Raw genomic sequence first — 19,750 nt, 5'->3', positions numbered from 1 at the left:
GGCATTCAGTTTGGATTACTGTTCTCATTTGCTAAAGCTTCCATTATGCAAAATACAAGTAGTGTATTGGATTTTATAAAGGGGATTTACTAGGGTAAAAAGTTACAGTTCTAAGGTATAAAAGTGTCCAAGTAAGGCAACAACAAGAGGATACTTTCACTGAAGAAATTCTGTTGGTGTCCAGAAGACCTCTGTCAGCTGCAAAGACACATGGCAACTGGGAAGACATGTGGCTGGCATCTGCTGGTCTTTTGTTCCCAGGTTCTGGTTTCAAAATGGCTTTCTGCAAAATGTCTCTGGCTTCTGTCTCTCTTAGCTTCTCTCTGTCAGCTGCTGTACATGCATGCTAGTTCTCCCAGGATGTCTCTCTCTAAGCATCTGGGGATCCTCTCTTAGCTTCTACCAGGTGAACTCTGGGCTATATATCTTAGCTTATCATCTCCAAATGTTTTCTGTTTGCATCTCCCAGCATCTCCAAGCATCTAGGTCTGTGTGGGCTCTCAACTCTCTTAAAGTACTCCAGTGAACTAATTAAGCCCACCTGGGATGGGCAGGGTCATGCCCACATGGAAATGATCAAATCAAAATCACACTTACAGTTGTGTGTGGGGAGCAAAACTCCATGGAAACAATCTAATCAAAAGGTACCACTCTAATAAAAGACTAACAAGTCTGTCCCCAAGAGATTTCATTAAAGAAAATGGCTTTTGTGGGGAGCACAATAGATTCAAATCAGCACAATTACAGAGAGTACCTGTGTTAGTTACCTACTACTGCTTTAATAAACTACTACAAACATCTTGTTTAAAACAAACATTAATTTTCTTACAGTTCTGGAGGTCAGAATCCCAAAATGGGTCTCATTGGGCTAAAATCAAGATGTCAGCATGGCTGTGTTCCCTCTGGATGCTCTAGTGGAGAATCTGTTCCCTTGCCATTTCCAGCTTCTAGAGGTTATGTGTATTCTTGGGCTCATGGCGCCTCCTCCATCCAACCTCTGCTTCCACAGTCTCTTTCTGGGACTCTGAGAAGCCTATTCCTATCATTCACTTGTAAGTGTATCCTTGGGATGGCATTGTATTTACCTGGGTAATCCAGTGTAATCAACCCATCTTATCCTTAACTTAAACACATCTTCAAAGTGCTTTTATATGTAAGATAATATATTCTTATGTTTCAGGAATTAGGATGTGGATATTTGGGAGGCCATTATTCTGCCTACAATAGAACTCAATGATATACTTTGCAGTGTGTGATGGTTAGGTTCCTATGTCAGCTTGGTCAGATGATGGTATACAGGTGATGGTAAAGCAAGAACTGGTCTAACCATTACTGCAAGGACATTTGTGGCTAGTTAATAAATCAGAAGTCTGGTTTATTAAATCTTCAGAAAATTGACTGCACCTGTGACTGATTACATCAACAAAAGGCATGTCTTTGACAATGAGAGAATTCTATCAGCTGGAGTTAATCCAATCAGTTGAAGACTTAAGGAATAGGGAGGATCTTCACTTATTTCGCTAGCCAGCAAAGCTTTTCCCAAGGAGTTCATCAAACACCTTCTCCTGAGTTGCCAGTTTGCTGCCAGGCCTATGCATCCTTTCCTAGGGAATTTGGACTTATGCACCCCCATAGTTCTGTGAGACACTTTTTATAAAGTCTTAAATTTACAGCTATCTCTTGTTGATTGTTTCCCTAGAAAACTCTAACAAATACAGCTTGGTATCAGGAGTGGTTCTTGAGAAACATAATCTTAAAGCAGGCTTTATAATTGGTTTTCTACATTGATTACTTTCAAAGGCAATAATGGCTCCTTTTACAATAATCAATATGGCACTGACAGTCCATGGTATGAGTTTGAAATGGAGAAATATCACCTTTTGATTCTCCTAATCATACTCTCATATGAAGCAAGGCTCTTGGTGTCAGTGATTTTTTAAATTTAGTTTTACTGAGGTATATTCACATACCATACAATCATCCATGGTGTACAAACAACTGTTCATAGTACCATTGTATAGTTGTGCCTTCATTACCCCAATCCGTTTTTGAACAATTTTTGCACAATAAGGATAAAAATAAGCATAAGATACAAAAGTAGAAAAAGAGCACCCAAATTATCCCATCCCACCCCAATTTCCATTTAGTGTCTGTCTCTATTTTTCTACTCATCCATCCATACACTGTGTAAAGGGAGTGTGATCCAAAAGGTTTTCACCATCACACTGTCACAGCTTGTAAGCTATATAGTTATACAATCATCAAGAGTCAAGGACACTGGATTGGAGGTTGATAGTTTCATGTACTTACTTCTACCTATTCCAATTCACTAAAACCTAGAAAGGATACCTATCTAGTGCACAAGAATGCCCACCGGAGTGACCTCTCAACTCCATTTGAAATCTCACAGACATTGAAACTTTATTTTGTTTCATTCCACTTCCCCTTTTTGGTCAAGAAGATGTTCTCAATCCCATAATCTCAGGTCAAGTTCATCTCCAGGAGTCATATCCTGAGTTGCCAGGGAGATTTTGGGTGTCAGTGTCTTTGCCACCTTCACAGAGTTTTGCAGATTGAAGAGGTAAAATGATGTTGGCTGGGTTGCTGTTAGATATGCTGAATAAAGTTATAAGGGAAAGGGATAAGCTAAAGGCTTCAAATTTGAAAGAAGCACCATATGACAGATTTAAAGCTTTCTACATGTGCCCAGGAAGAAAATCTAATTTCCTGTGGCCACAAACTTGAGATTTCTGAAAACCAGGCCCAGAGTCTCATTATGCAAGCAGCAGATTTGCAATGTAAACTAAAATCACAACTTAACAGGGTGTCTGCTGTTAATGTAGAATCATTGACTGGAAAAGAATGGGATCCTGAAATGTGGGATGGGGACATACGGATTGATAATAATGGCAGTGAGGACATTGAAACCCTGGATTCTGCTAAGACTTTGCTAGACATACCTGAATTGCTGCCCTGAAGAAACAGACCCCCATCTCCAGTCTGCCTTGAGGAGACAGCTACCCAACATCTAGCATGCTTTGAAGGAACAGCTTCCCAACCTCCATTCTGCCCTGAGGAGCCTTTCATCCAACCTCCACCTAAAGATAATAAGCCTTCAGTGCCTGCTCAACCTATATTTACCTCCCCAGAGGAAGCAGCCCTCACTCCTCTATATGGAGAGATAAATCCTATTTCAGGAGATGAAACTGCAGCTGATTGTCCTGAGGTAACTGGCTTGAGGGATATTTCTAATTCTTTTCATGATCCACTCACACCACCAGTCTTTTCTTCAAGACTTATAAAAAGACTAAAGTCCCAATAGGCCCAAAAGGGCAAGGTACAACGTGTGACCCATGAGGAAGTACAATATACTCCAAAAGAACTGCATAGGTTTTCCAATTTATATAGATAGAAAAGAGGGTAATACATTTAGAAATGGATATTAAGGGTGTGGGATAATAGTGGAAGAAATATAAAGATGGATCAGGCTGAATTTATTGACATGTGACCTCTAAGCAGAGATTCTGCATTCAGTGTTGTAGCTCGAGGGGTTAGAAAGGGTGTTAACATTTTGTTTGGGTTGTTGGCTGAAACATGAATAAAAAGGTAGCTGACATTACCTAAGATCAGAATTCTAGAACTGCCCTGGTATAATGTAGAGGAGGGGATTCAAAGGCTTAGAGAGTTTGAAATGTTAGAGTGGATTTATAATGCAAGACCAGCTCAAACATCCCTGAAATGTCCAGAGGACACACCTTTTACCAGGACTGTAAGGAATAAATTTGTGAGACTAGCTCCATCATCCCTGAAGAGCTTTGTAGTTGCCCTTCTCTGTAGGTTACATATTACTGTGGGAAATGCTATCGCTGAGCTGTAAACCTTAAACACAATGGAGATAATTGGATACTGAGTTGACAGAAGCCATATGACAGCAGTTAATCACCAAAACAAGGTGGGCATGGCTACCAAAATGGAATACAGGTTCAAAGCAGCAGTCAAAATTATCTGACTCATAGAGACTTATGGTGTTGGCTAGCAGATCACGGAATATATAGAAGTAGAATAGATGGGCAGTCTACTAAATTCTTGCTTGAGCTGTATAAGCAGAAGTATTCTAGGTCTACTGAACAAAAGTCTACCTTGAATTACAAAAAGGGAGATTCAAGTCCCCTTAATCAATTCCCAGACTTAAGACAGCTTACAGACCCAGAACCCCTTAAATGCAGGGAAGGCTGGGTACACATGAGGAGGGACACTGTTACAGTCCCCAGAATTTATACCATTGATCTTCCTCCCAGCCTTCCACAGGGGCACCTATGGCCATTTACCAGTGTAAATATACATTAGGGTAAAGGAAATGATCAGATATTTAGGGATTATTAGACATTGATTCATAAGTGACATTAATTCCAGAAGACCCAAAATGTACTCTGGTCCAAGAGTCAGAGTTGGGGCTTATGAATGTCAGATGATTGATTGAATTTCAGCTCAGGTTCATCTCACAGTGGGTCCAATGTGTCCCTGGACTTATTCTATAGTTATTTACCCAGTTCCGGAATGCATAATTGGAATACACATACTCAGCAACTGGCAGATTCCTTATATTGGCTCCATGACTCATGAAGTGAGGGCTATTATGGTAGGAAAGGTCAAGTGGATGCCACTAGAACTGTCCCTGCCTAGCAAAATGGTAAAGTGGAAGCAATACCAGATGCCTGGAGGGATTGCAGAGTTTTATTCCACTCTTAAGGACTTGGAAGATGCAGGGGTTGTGGTTCCCAAAACACCGAATTCAACTCTCCTCTTTGGCCTGTGTAGAAAACATATGGGTCTTGGAGGATGATAGTGGATTATCATTAGCTTAATCAGGTGGTGACATCAATTGCAGCTGCTGTTCCAGATGTGGTATCATTGCTTGAACAAATCAACACATCCCCTGTTATCTGGTATGCAGCTATTCATCTGGAAAATTCTTTTATTCTCAATAGCTGTTGGTAAGGCCCACCAGAAACAGTTTGCATTCAGCTGAAAAGGCCAGCAGTATATCTTCACTATGCTACCTCAGGGATATAGCAATTTTCCAGCCCTATGTCATAATATTGTCCACAGGTATCTTGATCATTTCTCCCTCCCAAAAAAATCACACTGTTCCATTACATTGATGATACCAACTTGATTGGACCTAGTGAACAAGAAGTAGCAACTACTCTGGATTTATTGGTAACATATTTGCCTGCCATAGGATGGGAGATAAATTCAACAAAAATACAGAGGTCTTCCTCCTCAGTAAAATTTCTAGGTGTTCAGTAGTGTGGGGTGTGTTGAGATATCCCTTCTAAGTGAAGGATAAGCTGTTGTGTCAGGCCTCTCCTACAACAAAAAAATGCATAGTACCTAGCTGGCCCTTTGGATTTTGGAGAGAATATATTCTTCATTTGGTTGTGCTACTCCAGACCATTTACCAAAGTGACCAGAAAATCTTCTAATTTTTAATGGGGACCAGAAACACATGAGGCTCTGTGACAGGTTCAGGCTGCTGTGCAAGCTGCTCTGCCACTTGGACAACATGATCCAGCTGATCCAGTAGTACGGCAAGTGTCAGTAGCAAAGAGAGATGCTGTTTGGAGCCTTTGGCAGGCTTCTATAGGAGAATCACAGTGCAGGTCCTTAGGATTTTGGAGTAAAGCCTTACCATCCTCTGCAGATAAGTACTCTCCATTTGAGAATCAGCTTTTGGTCTGCTATTGGACCTTAGTAGAGGCAGTATGCTTAACCATGGGCCACCAAGTTACCATGAGACCTGAGTTACCTATCATGAACTGGATATTGTCTGACCTGCCAAACCATAAAGTTAGGCATACGCCACAGCACTCCATTATAAAATGGAAATGGTATATATGAGATAGGGCTCAAGTGGGTCCTGAAAGCATGAGTAAGTTACATGAGAAAGTGGCCCAAATGCCCATGTCCCACACTTCTTCAACCTTACATTCTTTTTCTGAGCTCACAGCAATGCTGTCTTGGGAAGTTCCTTATAATCAGTTGACTGAGGAAGAGAAAACTTGGGCCTGGTTTGCAGATGTTTCTGCATGATATGCAGGCACCACCCAAAAGTGGACAGCTGCAGCACTGCAGCCCCTTTCTGGAATATCCCTGAAGACCAATGGTGAGGTCAAATCCTCCCAGTGGGCAGAACTTTGAGCAGTGCACCTGGTTGTTCATTTTGCTTGGAAGGAGAACTGGCCAGAGGTTCTTTTGTATACTGGTTCATGGGATGTTGCTAATGATTTGACTGGATGGTCAGGTACTCAGAAGGAACATGATTGGAAAATTGGTGACAAGAAAGTCTGTGGAAAAGATATGTGGATAGACATATCTGAGTTGGCAAAAAACATGAAGACATGTGAATGCTCACCAGAGGGTGACTTCAGCTGAGGAATATTTTAATAATCAAATGGATAACATGACCCATTCCATGGGTACCAGTCAGCCTCGTTAGGCATCCATTCCTGTCATTGCCCAATGGGCTCATAAAAATACCCATGATGGTAGGAATGGAGGTTATGCATGGGTTCAACATCATGGACTTCCATTCACCAAGGCCAGTGTGGCCACAGCCACTGCTGAGTGCCCAATCTGCCAGCAGGAGAGACCCACACTCATGCCCTGATATGGCCCCATTCCCCAAGGTTATCAGCCTGCTACATGGTGGCAGGTTGATTACATTGGCATGCTTCCATCATTGAAGGAGAAGTGATTTGTTCTCACTGAAATAGAAACATACTCTGGATATGGGTTTTTCTTCCATTCATGCAATGCTGCTGTCAAAACTAACATCCATTGACTTACAGAATGCCTTATCCACAATCATGGTATTCCACACAGCATTGCTTCTAACCAAAGGACCAACTTCACAGCCAATGAAGTGAGAGAATAGGCACATGCTTATGGAATTCTCTGGTCTTACCTTGTTCCCCATCATCCAGAGACAGCTGGGCTGACTGATCAGTGGAATGGCCTGCTGAAGACTCAATTACAGCACCAACTGGGTGGAAATCAGCATCCACTCTATGGGGCTGTTTCTCCAATACCCATGATTCATAGTTCCAGGAATCAAGGGGTGGAAACAGGAGAGGCACTACTCAATGTAACTCCTAGTCATCCACTAGGAAAAACTTTTCTTCCTGTCCCTGCAACCTTATGTTCTGCTGCTCTACGTATCTTAGTTCCAAAAGAAGGAGTGCTTTCACCAGGAAACACAACATTAATTCCATTGAACTAGAAGTTAAGACTGCTGCCTGGCTACCTTGGATCTCTCATGCCCCTGAATCAACAGACAAGGAAGAGGATTACTGCACTGGCTGGGGTGATTGATCCTGATTTCAAAGGAAAATTGCACTGCAACTCCACTATGGAGTAAAGAAGAGTTTTCCTGGAATACAGGAGAACCTTTAGTACATCTCTTAGTGCTACCATGCCCTGTCATTAAGGTCAATGGATAACTGAAACAACCTAATCCATGCAGGAGTAACAATGGCCAAGCAACTTCAGGAATGAAGGTCTGGGTCACCCCAGCAGGCAAAGAACCATGAGAAGCTGAAGTGCTTGCTGAGGATAAAGGGAACATGGAATGGGTAGTGGAAGAAGGTAGTGATAAACATGAACTATAACCACATGACCAGTTACAGAAATGAGGAGTATGATGTCATGAATATTTCCTCCTTGTTTTGTTATGACTATGTTTGTATTTGTCTGTAAAGCAAACTTCTTTATTTTCTTCTCTATCTTATCCCCTTATCATATGACATAAGCTGTATTGCTCATTTCACAGAATTTAGGTTAAAGGAAATCAAGTTTAAGAGTCAATGTTACCCAAGGACTTGCACCCTTTTCTGGAGAGATTTAGTGCATTTCTTGTTGTATGTAGGACAGCTGAGTTTTGTTAGCAAAATATATGTCCATTATTGTTCTCTACTTAGAGACACAGAATGGTTTAAGGTGATCTGTATAACTGCCAATTTGACAAGAGGTGGACTGAGATGGTTAGGTTCATCTGTCAACTTGACCAGATGATGGTATCCAGGTGTCTGGTAAAGCCAGCACTGGACAAACCATTACTGCAAGGACACTCATGGCTGGTTAATAAACCAGAAGTCTGGTTTATTAAATACTCAGTCAATTGACTGCATCTGTGACTGATTACATCAACAAAGGTTGTGTCTTCCACAATGAGAGAATTAAATCAGCTGGATTCAATCCAATCAGTTGAAGACTTTTAAGGAATAAAGAGTGCACTTTCACTTCTTCTTTGGCTACCTAGCAATGCAATTCCTTAGTAGTTCATCAAACACCTTCATGGGAGTTGCCAGTTCACTGCCTGCCCTATGGAATTTGGAATCATCATCCTGCCTTATGGAATTTGGACTCATGGAATCATGCATCCCCATAGTTGCATTACACACTTTTTATAAAATCTTATATTTACAGATATCTCTTCTTGTTTCTCTTTCCCTAGAGAACCCTAATACACAGTGCTTGAAATGAAAACACAGAAGGGATCAAAATAAAGGAATAGAGATTATATGCCATTGTTTGTTAATGCTGCCATTATACAAAATATAAGAAATGGATTGGTTTTATAAAGGGGATTTATTTGGTTACAGAGTTATTTCCTAAAGCCATAAGAGTGTCCAAACAATGGTATCAACAGAAGGAAAAGCCAGAGGAAGGCCAATGGCACCCAGAAAATCTCTCTTAGCTCAGAAGGCATGTGCCTGGCATCTGCTTGCTCCCAGTTTGTGTTTCAAAATGGCTTTCTCCAAGGACATGTCTTTCTAGGCATCTGGTGGTATTCTCTTAGTTTCTCTCAGGCAAACTCTGAAGTAGCAAAAGTCTACTTTCAATGGCCATCTTCAAAATATCTCTCTTGGCTGCAGCTGCTCTGAGATCTGTCCCTTTGTGAGCTCCTTTATAGGACTCCAGTGATTAAATCAATGGACAGGGTCCAGTATAACAAATATAACCCTAAATAGTATAAAGCAATCATTTAAAGAACAACATGAATAAATAGATGGATTCACAAACATATGGAGATTTAATATAACCCCACTCTGAGAAATTATCAGATCAAAGAGGACACATTATTGGAAATAATCCAATCAAATGTTTCACTCACAGTAGGTTGAATCACATCCCCATGGAAACAATCAAAGGATTCCCACCTAATCAACAGTAATACATCTTCCTCCACAAGACTGCATTAAAGAACATTGTGTTTGGGGGGACATAATCCAAACTAGCACACCCATATTAATATTAACCAAACAAAAGCATGGGTAGTCATGTTAATAACCAATGAAATCATAATAGCAAAAAGATTGTGAAGTACCAATGATGATCACATATGGCAAAAAGAAGACAAAATGAAGTACTGGTAATAACATTTAAATATATGTGTATGTACACATATACGCAGAACCTATATAACCCTAAAGTGTATAAAGCAATCATTTAAAGAATGATGTGCATGAATAGACTGATTAACAAACAGATATGGATATTTAATATAACTGTCTCAGAAACTGTCATATCAAAAAGGAGAAAATGAAAGAAGCAAAGTTGCGGAATATTTGAGCTTAATAAATACATATATAACAGAACTCTGATTCATTATGAATGCCCAATGAATGTAAACACATCTGACCATTAAAAGGATACCAAAAAAGTGTCAGAACACTGAAATCATACACAGTGTGTTTCTGACAAAAAAAAATCTTAAAGTAGAAATTAATAAAAAAGAGACTGTTCTTCTTTGCTAATGCTGCCATTATGCAAAACACCAGAAATGGATTGGCTTTTATAAACAGAGTTTATTTGGTTACAAAGTTACAATCTTAAGACCATGAAGTTTCCAAAGTAAGGCATCAACAATAGGTAACTTCACTGGAGAAAGGCCATTGGTATCCAGAACACCTCTGTTAGCTGGGAAGGCTCATAGCTGGCATGAGCTTGCTCCCAGGTTGTGTTTCAAATTAGCATTCTGTAAAATGACAGTGTCAGCTTTCAATGGCTGTCTTCAAATTGTGCCTCTCAGCTGCAGCTCACTAAGTTCCTTCTGTTTGTCAGCTCTTTTATATGGCCTCAGTGACTTAATTAAGACCCTCCCTGAATGGGTGGGGTAACACCTCCATGGTAATTAGCCAATCAAAGGTCTTGCTCACAGTTCATTGAGTCATGTCTCTATGGAAACACTCAATCAAAGGATTCCAACCTAATCAACACTAATATGCCTGCCCCCACAAGATTGCATTAAAGAACATGGCATTTTGGGGGACGTAATACATCCAAACTAGCATAGATGCCTAGAAAAGACCCTTACATACACAAAATAAGAGGCAAATCCATATGGCAAAGAATGCATCCAATTGTATTAGAATATATTTTATATAAATAATACAAATTAAATAAAAAAACAAGCCTGTGATGAAAAGATTTCAAAAACAGCCAAAAATAGACTGATGGAAAAAATTTAAGGTAGAACAAGTTCAAATAATAAATATCAGAACCTTCCAATACTAAAATATAATAAGTTGATGTTATGAAAAATGTATGCAAAAACTGGAAAATATAGATGAAATTACCAAATTCCTATAAAATGCCTTCTAACCAATCTGATATAATTTATATTTTAATATGAAATGTAGGTAGCACTCCATTTAATAAAGGGATTTAATTTATAATTTTAAATTATTCACAAAGAAATAGATCCACTGAAAAATTATACCAAATATTTTAGAAAAAATAACAGCTAATTCCACAATTTTTTTAAAAAAGTTTCTCCATTCACATAATGAGGCCAGTTCTTGACACTGAAATCCTACACAAAAATACAGGAAAAGATGACAGTACAGGAAGATTCATGATCATAGATGCAAACACCACACTGTATTTTCATGGTGAATGAGAGATAATATTCATGAAAACTAATAATTGTGGCCAAGTTGGATTTTGACCAGGAATGAAGGAATGGAATATCAATGTATATTTAGAAATAAAACAATATTACTTACTGTGTTAATGGAATAGTGAGGAAAATTGTATGATCATCCCAAAAGATATCAAAAATATTTCATGATGTAGCCATTCATTTTGTAACCTTTAGCAAACAGTGAATAGACAATAATTTCTTTCAGATAAAGAGTAACTACAAACAAAAACAAAAACAAAAAACATCAGGAAAATATTTGAATAATTTCTTTTGAATTCTGATAAGCTGCCCTTTATCCTCACTGCTGTTATTGTACTGCTCATTGTTGAGAAAGTCCACTGAGGCTAGAATGAAGGAAGGGATGGAAAGGAGAGAATAGAAGCAATTCTGTTCATTAAAGGCCACTCTGACCGTATTTCTATATACAGCTCTACTTCTTCCAGCAATGACTTATGACCTATCAATGGACCCTGAACTGATAAAATCCTCTGACATGAGTGGGTGGGGAGGGTCAGGAAAATATGCATTATCAATATATATTGTTAATTGGTAGGAGATGTAAAAAATCAAATGAATTTTATGTCACAATTATGCCAATATTAACTCCAGATGTTTAAATAACATATAAGTGTGCCAGGTTGTATATATTATGTGCCCCAGAAAAGCCATATTCTTTAATGCAATCTTGAGTGGGCAGACTAATTAGTCTGTTGATTAGGGGGTAAACTCTGATTAAATTATTTCCATGGAGGCATGGACCCTGCCTACTCATAGTTGGTCTTGATTGGTTCACTGGATTACTTAAGAGAACTAGAGAGCCAACACATAAAATTGCTGACATTTAGAGATGTTTGTGGTTGTGGACCAAAGGGCATTTGGAGACGGAAGTTAAGAGATGAAGCCCAGAGTCTGCCCCAGAGAAGCTAAGAGAGGACGCAGAGATGCTTAGAGAGAAACACACTGGGAGAACAAGCAAAGATGCACAGTAGCTGAGACAGAGAAGCTAAGATAGACAGAAGGCCAGAGACATTTTGGAGAAAGCCATTTTGAAACCTGGGAGAAAAGGAACAGCAGACACTAACCATGGGCTGGACCTACCCAGTTAACAGGTGTGTTCCAGACACCATTGACCTTTCCTCAGTGAAGGTATCTTTGAGTTGATGCCTTACATTGGACACTTATGGCCTTAGAACTGTAAATTTGTAACCTAATAAATCCCCTTCATAAAAGCCAATCCACTTGTGTTGGACATCCTCACCTGGACTGGTGTTGATGTTGTCACAAACATTGGGACTGGCGGTTTGATGTGCTGAGCCCTTGAGCATGGGACTTGCCCTTATGAAGCTCATTACCACAAAGGAGAGTCTAAATTGTATGTAATGGTGCCTAAGAGTCTCCCCCTGAGTACCTCTTTGTTGCTCAGATGTGGCCCTCTCTCTCTCTAACAGCCATCTCGACAGGTGAACTCGCTGCCCTCCCCCCTACGTGGGACCCAACTCCCAGGGGTGTAAATCTCCCTGGCAACGCAGAGTATGACTCCCAGGGATGAATGTGGACCCGGCATCATGGGACTGAGAGTATCTTCTTGACCAAAAGGGGGATGCAAAATGAGACGAAATAGTTTCAGCCGCTGAGAGATTCCAAATGGAGTCGAGAGGTCACTCTGGTGGACATTCTTATGCACTATATAGATAACACCTCTTAGGCTTTAATGTATTGGAATAGCTAGAAGTAAATACCTGAAACTACCAAACTCCAACCCAGCAGTCTGGACTCCTGAAGACAATTATATAATAATATAGATTACAAGGGGTGACAGTGTGATTGTGAAGACCTTGTGGATCACACCCCCTTTATCTAGTGTATGGATGAGTGGAGGAATGGGGATAAAAACTAAAGGACAAATGGGGTGGGATGGGGGGATGATTTTGGTGTTCTTTTTTCACTTTTATTTTTTATTCTTGTTCTGGTTCTTTCTGATGTAAGGAAAATGTTCAGAGATAGATTGTGGTGATGAACGCATAACTATGTTATCATACTGTGCACAGTGGATTGTATATCATGGATGACTGTATGGTGTGTGAATGTATTTCAATAAAACTGAATTAAAAAAAAAAAGCCAATCCACTTCTGGTATTTTGCATGACAGCAGCATTAGCAAACTGGAACAGATTTTGATATCAGAGAATTGAGGTGCTCCTGAGTTTGCAAATACCAAACATGTTGGAACCAATTTTTAAATGTATAAGGGAAAGATTCTGGAAGAATGAGGAGCTTGATAAAAAAGGCCTAGATTGCTTTGAAGAGACTGTTGTTAGAAATATGGACTCTAAAGATACTTCTGAGGAGGCATGAAACAGAAATGTTGAATGTGTCATTGTAAACTGGAAGAAAGGTGATCCTTGTTTTAAACTGGCAGAGAATTGGGCAAGATTGATTCCTGGTATTAGAAGGAAGGCAAAATGTGAAAGCAACCACCTGGGATACTTAGCTGAAGAGATTTTTAAACTAGATATGGAAAATGCAGCCTGGCTTCTCCTTGCAGCTCACAGTAAAATGGGACAGGAAAGAGATAAGCTGAGAACTGAACTCTTGGGTGAAAAGACACTGATCATCAGGAAGATTCTGGGCTTCCAGAAGGTGAAACCCCAGAGGATAGTGCCCCATGTGAGGATATAATGGAAACTGGAACGAGATAATCATCTCATACAAGCCAGGACTGGGGATAGAGTTATCCAGAAAGGATTTGTGAAAAGTCCTATTTTATGATGGTTTTGACCCCTGTATGATTCATGCCAAATGAACAGATTTTTTTGTGAGATCTTGTAAACAGAACCACTGACAGTCTGGACTGGACAGGATAGAAAAGGGACAAACTGAGAGAATGATGACTTGAAAGGCAGGACACTGAAAGCCAAGGTCTGAAGCCAAGAAACCTTGGGCAAGCAGAGCAGAACAGCCCATGCATATGGAAAGGGTGAGTTTGCCCCAGAGGCAGAGTGGGGGGTTTCCACCTAGATTCTCAGGAACTGTTCTGCCACCCCAGACCTCAGAGGGAGTGGAGCACATCCCCTGGAGATTGGAGAGAGCCTGGCCACCATCCCAGTATTTGGAGAGGGAGGCTTTTCCCCTGAGATGCAAAGTCTGGTGGCAACTGGATACTTGAGGAGGGTGAGGCTGAGAAGAAGATGGTCTCCCCAGTGCATGATATGCTAAAGCACTCACTCCAGCAGTTGGAGAAAAAGGGTTGCCATGAAGGCCCTTGGAATGGGTTAGAATCCTGTTTTCTCAAGCCCCAAGGCTAAACATCATTCTATAAATGATTCTAAGACTTTGAAATCTAATGAAGTACACACTGTAGGTTTTGAGAATTTTTTTTCCTGTGACAAATATATATATATAAATTTTCATTTTTATTGAGATTGTTCAGATACCATACAATTATCCAAAGATCCAAAGTGTACAATCACTTGCCCCTGGGTACCCTCATACAGCTGTGCATCCATCACACTTAATTTTTGTTCAATTTTTAGAAACTTTTCATTACTCCAGACAAGAAATAAAGTGAAAGATGAAAAAAGAAAAAAAGAAAAGGAAACTTTAATCCTCCACTATCCCTAACCAACCCCCCTCAATTGTTGACTCGTAGTATTGATATAGTACATTTGTTACTGTTTATGAAAAAATGTTGAAATACTACTAACTGTAGTATATAGTTTGTAATAGGTATATAGTTCTTCCCTATATGCCCCTCTATTACTAACTTCTAATTGTATTGTCATACATTTGTTCTGGTTCATGGAAGTGATTTCTAGTATTTGTACAGTTGATCATGGACATTGCCCAGCACAGGATTCAGTTTTATACATTCCCATCTTTTGACCTCCAACTTTCCTTCTGGTGACATATATGACTCTGAGCTTCCCCTTTCCACCTCATTCACACACCATTCGGCACTGTTAGTTATTCTCATATCTTGCTACCAACACCCCTGTTCATTTCCAAACATTTGAGTTCATCCTAATTCAACATTCTCCTCATATTAAGCAACCACTCCCCATTCTTAAGCCTCGTGCTGTATCTTGGTACCTTATATTTCATGTCTATGAGTTTACATATTATAATTAGTTCCTGTCAGTGAGACCCTGCCATAATTGTCCTAATATGTCTGGCTTATTTCACTCAGTATATTGCCCTCGAGGTTTTGTCATCAACCCATTTTTTTTTTAATATGGTTTTGTTCACTCTCCATACATTCCATCCCAAGTAAATAATCGATGGTTTTCTACATGGTCATACATTTATGTGTTCACCACCTTCACCACTATCTATATAAGAGCATTCACATTTCTTCCACAAGGCAGGAGGGAGAGTCAAAGAAGGTAGAGAGGCAAAAGAAAGAGGAAAAAAAAATGACAGCTAGGAAGCAGCAAAAGGAAAAATAACCTTAAATCAAAGTAGAATAAAGAATCAGACAATACCACCAATGTCAAGTGTCTAACATGCCTCCCCTATCCCCCCCTCTTATCTGCATTTACCTTGGTATATCACCTTTGTTACATTAAAGGAAGCATAATACAATGATTCTATTAGTTACAGTCTCTAGTTTATGCTGATTGCATCCCTCCCCCAATGCCTCCCCATTTTTAACACCTTGCAAGGTTGACATTTGCTTGTTCTCCCTCGTAAAAGAACATATTTGTACATTTTATCACAATTGTTGAATACTCTAGATTTCACCAAGTTACACAGTCCCAGTCTTTATCTTTCCTCCTTTCTTGTGGTGTCTCACATGCTCCCCACCTTCCTCTCTCAACCGTATTCATAGTTACCTTTGTTCAGTGTACTTACATTGTTGTGCTACCATCTCCCAAAATTGTGTTCCAAACCATGCACTCCTGTCTTCTATCACCCTGTAGTGCTCCCTTTAGTATTTCCTGTAGGGCAGGTGTCTTGTTCACAAAGTCTCTCATTGTCTGTTTGTCAGAAAATATTTTGAGCTCTCCCTCATATTTGAAGGACAGCTTTGCTGGATACAGGATTCTTGGTTGGCGGTTTTTCTCTTTCAGTATCTTAAATATATCACACCACTTCCTTCTTGCCTCCATGGTTTCTGCTGAGAGATCCGCACATAGTCTTATGAAGCTTCCTTTGTATGTAATGGATCGCTTTTCTCTTGCTGCTTTCAAGATTTTCTCTTTGTCTTTGACATTTGATAATCTGATTATTTTTTTTCCCCTTCCTCCTCCAGCTTTATTGGATAGTTTAAAATTACATTTCTATATTCTAGGACTTCAGTTGCTTTTTCCATCTGACTTTTAAAAACTGATTACAGCAAATGAAACACAGTTGTCTATGTGATATAGTATACAAAAATAACATCTTGATTTCTGTGAAAATGCATTTCTCTGCAATTCCTGAATAGCTCCAAATTATGCTAACTCTGAGTATCGATGTTTACTCTAGGTTTTAGATTTAGTCTTTGAAAAAATGTGTTCTAAACCTTTGTCATCACCGTCTGTATATCCAGCATCAATGCTGTGATGAAGTTTTTCCTGTTTAGGCTTTTATCTCGATTTCTCTCTTGCACAGCCATTAACATGCATGTTTCTCTTTTTATTTTGTTTACTCCCACTCAACTGTATGCTCTATGGAGGGCCTGATACAGATGTTACTTGATGTTATTTAACAGCTACTGAGGTCAGACAATCCAAGGCCATCATTATGCTAAAATTAAAGTTACTTATGGAAGTTCATAGACACTTCCAGAATTGTTTTTACCTCCTACATGGGAACATATTCAAGAAACCCAAAACGGGGTTACTGGTCTGACTCAACTCTTCCCATTCATTAATCCCTAATCACCAGTGGCACAGAAAGGGGGTTCTTTAACAAAGCATTATACATAACACCTCTACCAAACTAAACATAAACTTTTTTTGTAGTTAAATGCAGAAAGTCAATTTTTTCCACCCCTTCCCTCCTTTTACACGGCAAGTAAAGCTCACTGGCCTGGGAGTAGCCTCTATCTGCCAACCTTTGGCCAGCGAAGAGGATTCAGAGAAAATAATACAACCATCAATCAGAAAAAGGAGGGGAGACAAAGGAAAATAATTAAGCCGTAGCCTCAATTGTGCATTCCCGTGCAAGGTGCCCTGACTCGCCACAACGGTAACAGTTGACTTCACTTGTCTTGCTGCAGTTGATGGCTACATGACCAGTTTCACCACACCTATAGCACTTCACTTTGGTGCAGTCTTTTTGAATGTGTCCAAATTCTCCACAAGAATAGCACTTTTGCTCGTCCGCATGGTCGCAGTCACGAGCCAGATGGCCTGGTTTGCCACAGTTGTAGCAGCACTGCTCTCGCTCTCTCTTGGGCTCCTTGCAGTCCTTGGCAATGTGGCCACCTCTACTGCAGTTATAGCAGGCATCCTCTTGAAGATCACAATCCTTGGCAAGATGACCAGACTCACCACAGCGATAACATATGTCTGGAAGAGATGAGGAAACAAACTGGAAACCTCTATCCAAGGTAAAACCACCTCTGCCACGGCTTCTCATTCCACGACCATGGCTTCCTCCAGTAGGGCATTCCCAGGCCCAGTGGCCAGATCGTTCACACTTGAAGCACTCATTGCTGCTCATGGCTGCAGTTAGATCTTCTTCGGCGTCTGAGCGGACCCGCAGTGGCGGAAACTCAGACGGAGACCCAAGGAAGAAGGCTCGCAAGAGAGCGGCTGTTTATTTTCATGGTCCTTGCCTGCGCCACACGCGGGTCTCGATAATCTGATTATTAAGTGTCTTGGCGTAGGCCTATTCATATCTCTTCTGTTTGGAGTACGCTGCGCTTCTTGGATCTGTAATTTTATGTCTGTAGTGAGCAGTTCACACTCGCTACTTAAAACCCCAGTTGGAGCTCAGCTGAGCTATATTCGCTTGCTGGGAGAGAGCTTCTCTCTGGCACCACGAGGCTTTGCAGCTCGGGCTATGGGGGAGGGGATTTCATGACTTGGTTCCGCAGGTTTTACTTACAGATTTTATGCTGTGTTCTCGGGCATTCCTCCCAATTCAGGTTGGTGTATGATGAGTGGATGGCCTCGTTTGTCCCCCCGCAGTTATTCTGGATTATTTACTAGTTGTTTCTGTTTTTTTGTAGTTGTTCCAGGGGGACTACTTAGCTTCCACTCCTCTCTATGCCACCATCTTGCCCGAGTCCCAAGACAAATATATATTTTTTCAATTTCTTCCTATGGCAATGGGAATGCTCATTTGATTACTATCCTTCCTTTGCATATTGACAGCAGATAACTTCTGTATTTCACAGGTCCACACCCAAAGGAGAAAGTTAGGACTTTGTACTTAGCTATATTTTGATGGAATGAATGTATTTTTGCATTTGGAAAGAACATGTTTTTCTGGGGTCCAGGGGTTTGAATGTGTGTTTGAGTATATTATGTCCCAAAGAAAAGTCATATACTTTAATACAATCTTATGGGGGCAGACTTAGTCTGTTGATTAGGGTGGAACCTCTGATTAAATTATTTCCATCGAGGTCTGGGCTCTGCCCACTTAGTGTGGGTCTTTGGTTCACTGGATTACTTATGAGAACTCAAGAGCCAACAACAGATACTTGTTCATATTTAGAGATGCTTGGAGTTGCAAACAGTAGGGTTTTTGGAGATGCTAAGCTAAGAGATGAAGCCCAGAGTTTGCCTGGAAGAAGCCAAGAGAGGACCCCAAAATACTGAGAGAGAAATGCCATGGGAGAACAAGCAAAGAAGTACAGGAGCTGAGAAAGAGAAGTTAAGAGAGACAGAAGGCCAGAGACATTTTGGAGAAAGCAATTTTGAAACCAGAACCTTGGAGAAAAGAACCAGCAGATGCCAGCCATGTGCCTTCCCAGCTGACAGAGGTGTTCCAGATACCATCATCCTTTCCTCAGTGAAGGTATCCTTGTTTTGTAGCCTTTGTTTGGACAATTAGGACCTTAAAACTATAAATTTGTAACCTCACAAGTCCCCTTTATAAAACTGAGTCTATTTCTGGTATTTTGTATAATGACAACATTAGCAAACATAGCTAATCATGAAACAATAAAATATCAGATATTAATATTGGTGTGCAGGTATTCTTAGGGTAGATAAAGAATTACACCAAAACTGAAATAGGTTGTTTCAATTAAAACATGTTAAATTGTTTTTATGTCATATATAAAAATAAAGTGTAATTTGGCCACATTGGAGAATAAAATATCTCTGTATTATTTTATATGTATTTAAGATTCACATTATTTAGAGAACACTTTTGAGTAAATAGGTAGTATTACATCATGCAGAAAAATAATCAGTAAAAGGGATGAATATGCAACTCAGTGAAACAGAATTTTAGGAAACAATAATAGAGATATCAAATAATATTTTTTAAAAAACAAAAATGATCAAATGACATTTCATGTATTTCATGTGAAAATTCACAGGAAACAAATTTGGCAATTATATGAGAATTGTACCATTTCACACACTGTAACTGGAAATTCAAGGAGGTACCATGATTCTTGGAGGTATTGGGGCAATATTTTACTCAACTTGTTTGCCTCAAGCTTTAATATGTGCAAAAATGGTGCATAAGTGGAATAAGAGCTTGCTCCATGCTCTCCACTGATCAGCCTGGTATTGCAGTACTCCCAGGAATGGTGCAACCCTTCAGTGGGAAAAACTGAGTGTTTTCAAAGTCAAAGTTCTCCTCTAAAATAAAGGTACT

General features: G+C 39.9%; 1 protein-coding gene across 1 annotated transcript; it reads right to left on the bottom strand.

Moving 5' to 3' along the window:
* Positions 1-16,226: 16,226 nt before the first annotated feature.
* LOC119525645 (cellular nucleic acid-binding protein-like) lies at positions 16,227-17,635 on the bottom strand. The gene has a single exon (XM_037824463.1). The coding sequence runs from the start codon at positions 17,633-17,635 to the stop codon at positions 17,102-17,104; it is 534 nt and encodes a 177-aa protein (XP_037680391.1). The 3' UTR covers positions 16,227-17,101.
* Positions 17,636-19,750: the final 2,115 nt, after the last annotated feature.

This window comes from Choloepus didactylus (assembly GCF_015220235.1).
Source record: "Choloepus didactylus isolate mChoDid1 chromosome 25 unlocalized genomic scaffold, mChoDid1.pri SUPER_25_unloc2, whole genome shotgun sequence".
NCBI classification, from domain to species: domain Eukaryota; kingdom Metazoa; phylum Chordata; class Mammalia; order Pilosa; family Megalonychidae; genus Choloepus; species Choloepus didactylus.
This window is presented reverse-complemented; position numbering and strand designations above follow the sequence as displayed.